At 57.0% G+C, this 1,374-nt stretch overlaps 1 protein-coding gene across 1 annotated transcript in view; it reads left to right on the forward strand.

The window, feature by feature from the left end:
• The window catches only part of SLC39A11 (solute carrier family 39 member 11), a 37,307-nt gene extending 35,933 nt beyond the window's left edge, over window positions 1-1,374 (forward strand). Inside the window, exon 5 of the mRNA XM_015645821.3 lies at window positions 83-1,374. Coding sequence (XP_015501307.1) covers window positions 83-161 — 79 coding nt within the window. The 3' untranslated portion in view covers window positions 162-1,374. The remainder of the gene's footprint in view (window positions 1-82) is intronic.

Consider the following 1,374-nt stretch of genomic DNA (forward strand, 5'->3'; position numbering starts at 1 on the left):
CCCGTGAATCCCGGGAATGTCCCAGGCTGGGACACAGCAGCGTTCCCTCCTCCAGCACTCCCCTCTCCCCTCTCTCCTGCAGCGGGAACGGGAAGCTGGCGTCCTGGAGCTCCATGCTGGGATTTGTGGTGATGATGTCCCTGGACGTGGGGCTGGGATAGGGCAGCGCCGCGTTCCCGCAGGAGCCGTCAGAGCCCCGCGTGCCGCGGGATTGGGACCGGCCGCGCCTCGGCCCGGCACTGGATCTGTACATAGACTTTTCTGGGATCTGGTTTGGTGTTGATTCCCTCTGATTTTGTATCTCCCCCTCCCCTCCGGGTTCCTGGCGAGCGCAAACGTGGGTGGGTCCTGCCAGATCCTGCTTTGGTTTTCCTCTTGGAAGCGGTGTTGGATGGCGCTGGGCTCTCCAAGGAAAGGCACTCGGGGTTTGATGGGAGCTTGGGAATTCCCTGTCCCGTGTGGAGAAGGTGATAAACCGTGGGATCACAGCTCTGCCACGTCCTGCTGCTCCTCGGGAATTGGTTTGGATGGATGGAGACAGTCCAGGCAAATAAAGATGAAATTCCTTGGGATGTCTGCAAGAGGGAAATGTCATTTTTTTCCTAAATGTGTCTCCAACGGGCTGTGTCCAATGATCCGGGGTTTTCTATGGGGGAAAATCCAGCAGGAAAGGAGGATTTGAGTGTTTTCCAGCACCTGTCAGGGCTCCACACTGGCCCTGCCTGGATGCAATTCCATGTGGGGCTCTCCAGCCTTCCCAAGGGATTCAGAATTCCCTGAAGAGCCAAGCCAGGGTTACCCCACACCCGCAGGAAGAGCCGAGCCAGCACCGGAGCCTTCCAGGATAAATGAATGAATCCCTTGGGATGGATTAATTATCCCGTCTGGAGATCCAGGAACACGCTCGGGGGTCTCTGCCCCTTCTCCTGCTGCTTCCCAAGCGTTTCTCATGGATTGGCTCTTCCTGGGAGCTGAGGATTGATCCCGGCTGAGCAGAGAGTCCCCCGGGCAGGAGGGAATTGCCGGGATTGGAAGGATGCTGCAAATCCCAGCCCCCATCTCCAGCACCAAGGGCTTCCCTGAGCCCTCCCGTGGGAATAACTGGAATTCCCGTGGCAATAACTGGATCTCCTGGCTGCCTCCTGCTGCTCAGCCCCTCTGGAAGCGGGGCTGGGATATCCCGGGTCCGCCTTCGGTCCCGCCGGAGCCAAAGGTTGGAATAAACTGAGCTGGAGCTGGCCCTTTTTGTATGATCCTTGTTTTTCCGTTGGATTTCCTTTCTGTGTCCCCCTGGATGATCCAAAGCTCCTGTTTGCCCATGGATTTGACCTTTTAACTGTGATTGCTTTCAATAAATGGGAAATGGAGTTTGCA

The sequence above is a fragment of the Parus major genome, chromosome 18 (genome assembly GCF_001522545.3).
Source record: "Parus major isolate Abel chromosome 18, Parus_major1.1, whole genome shotgun sequence".
Lineage (NCBI taxonomy): Eukaryota > Metazoa > Chordata > Aves > Passeriformes > Paridae > Parus > Parus major.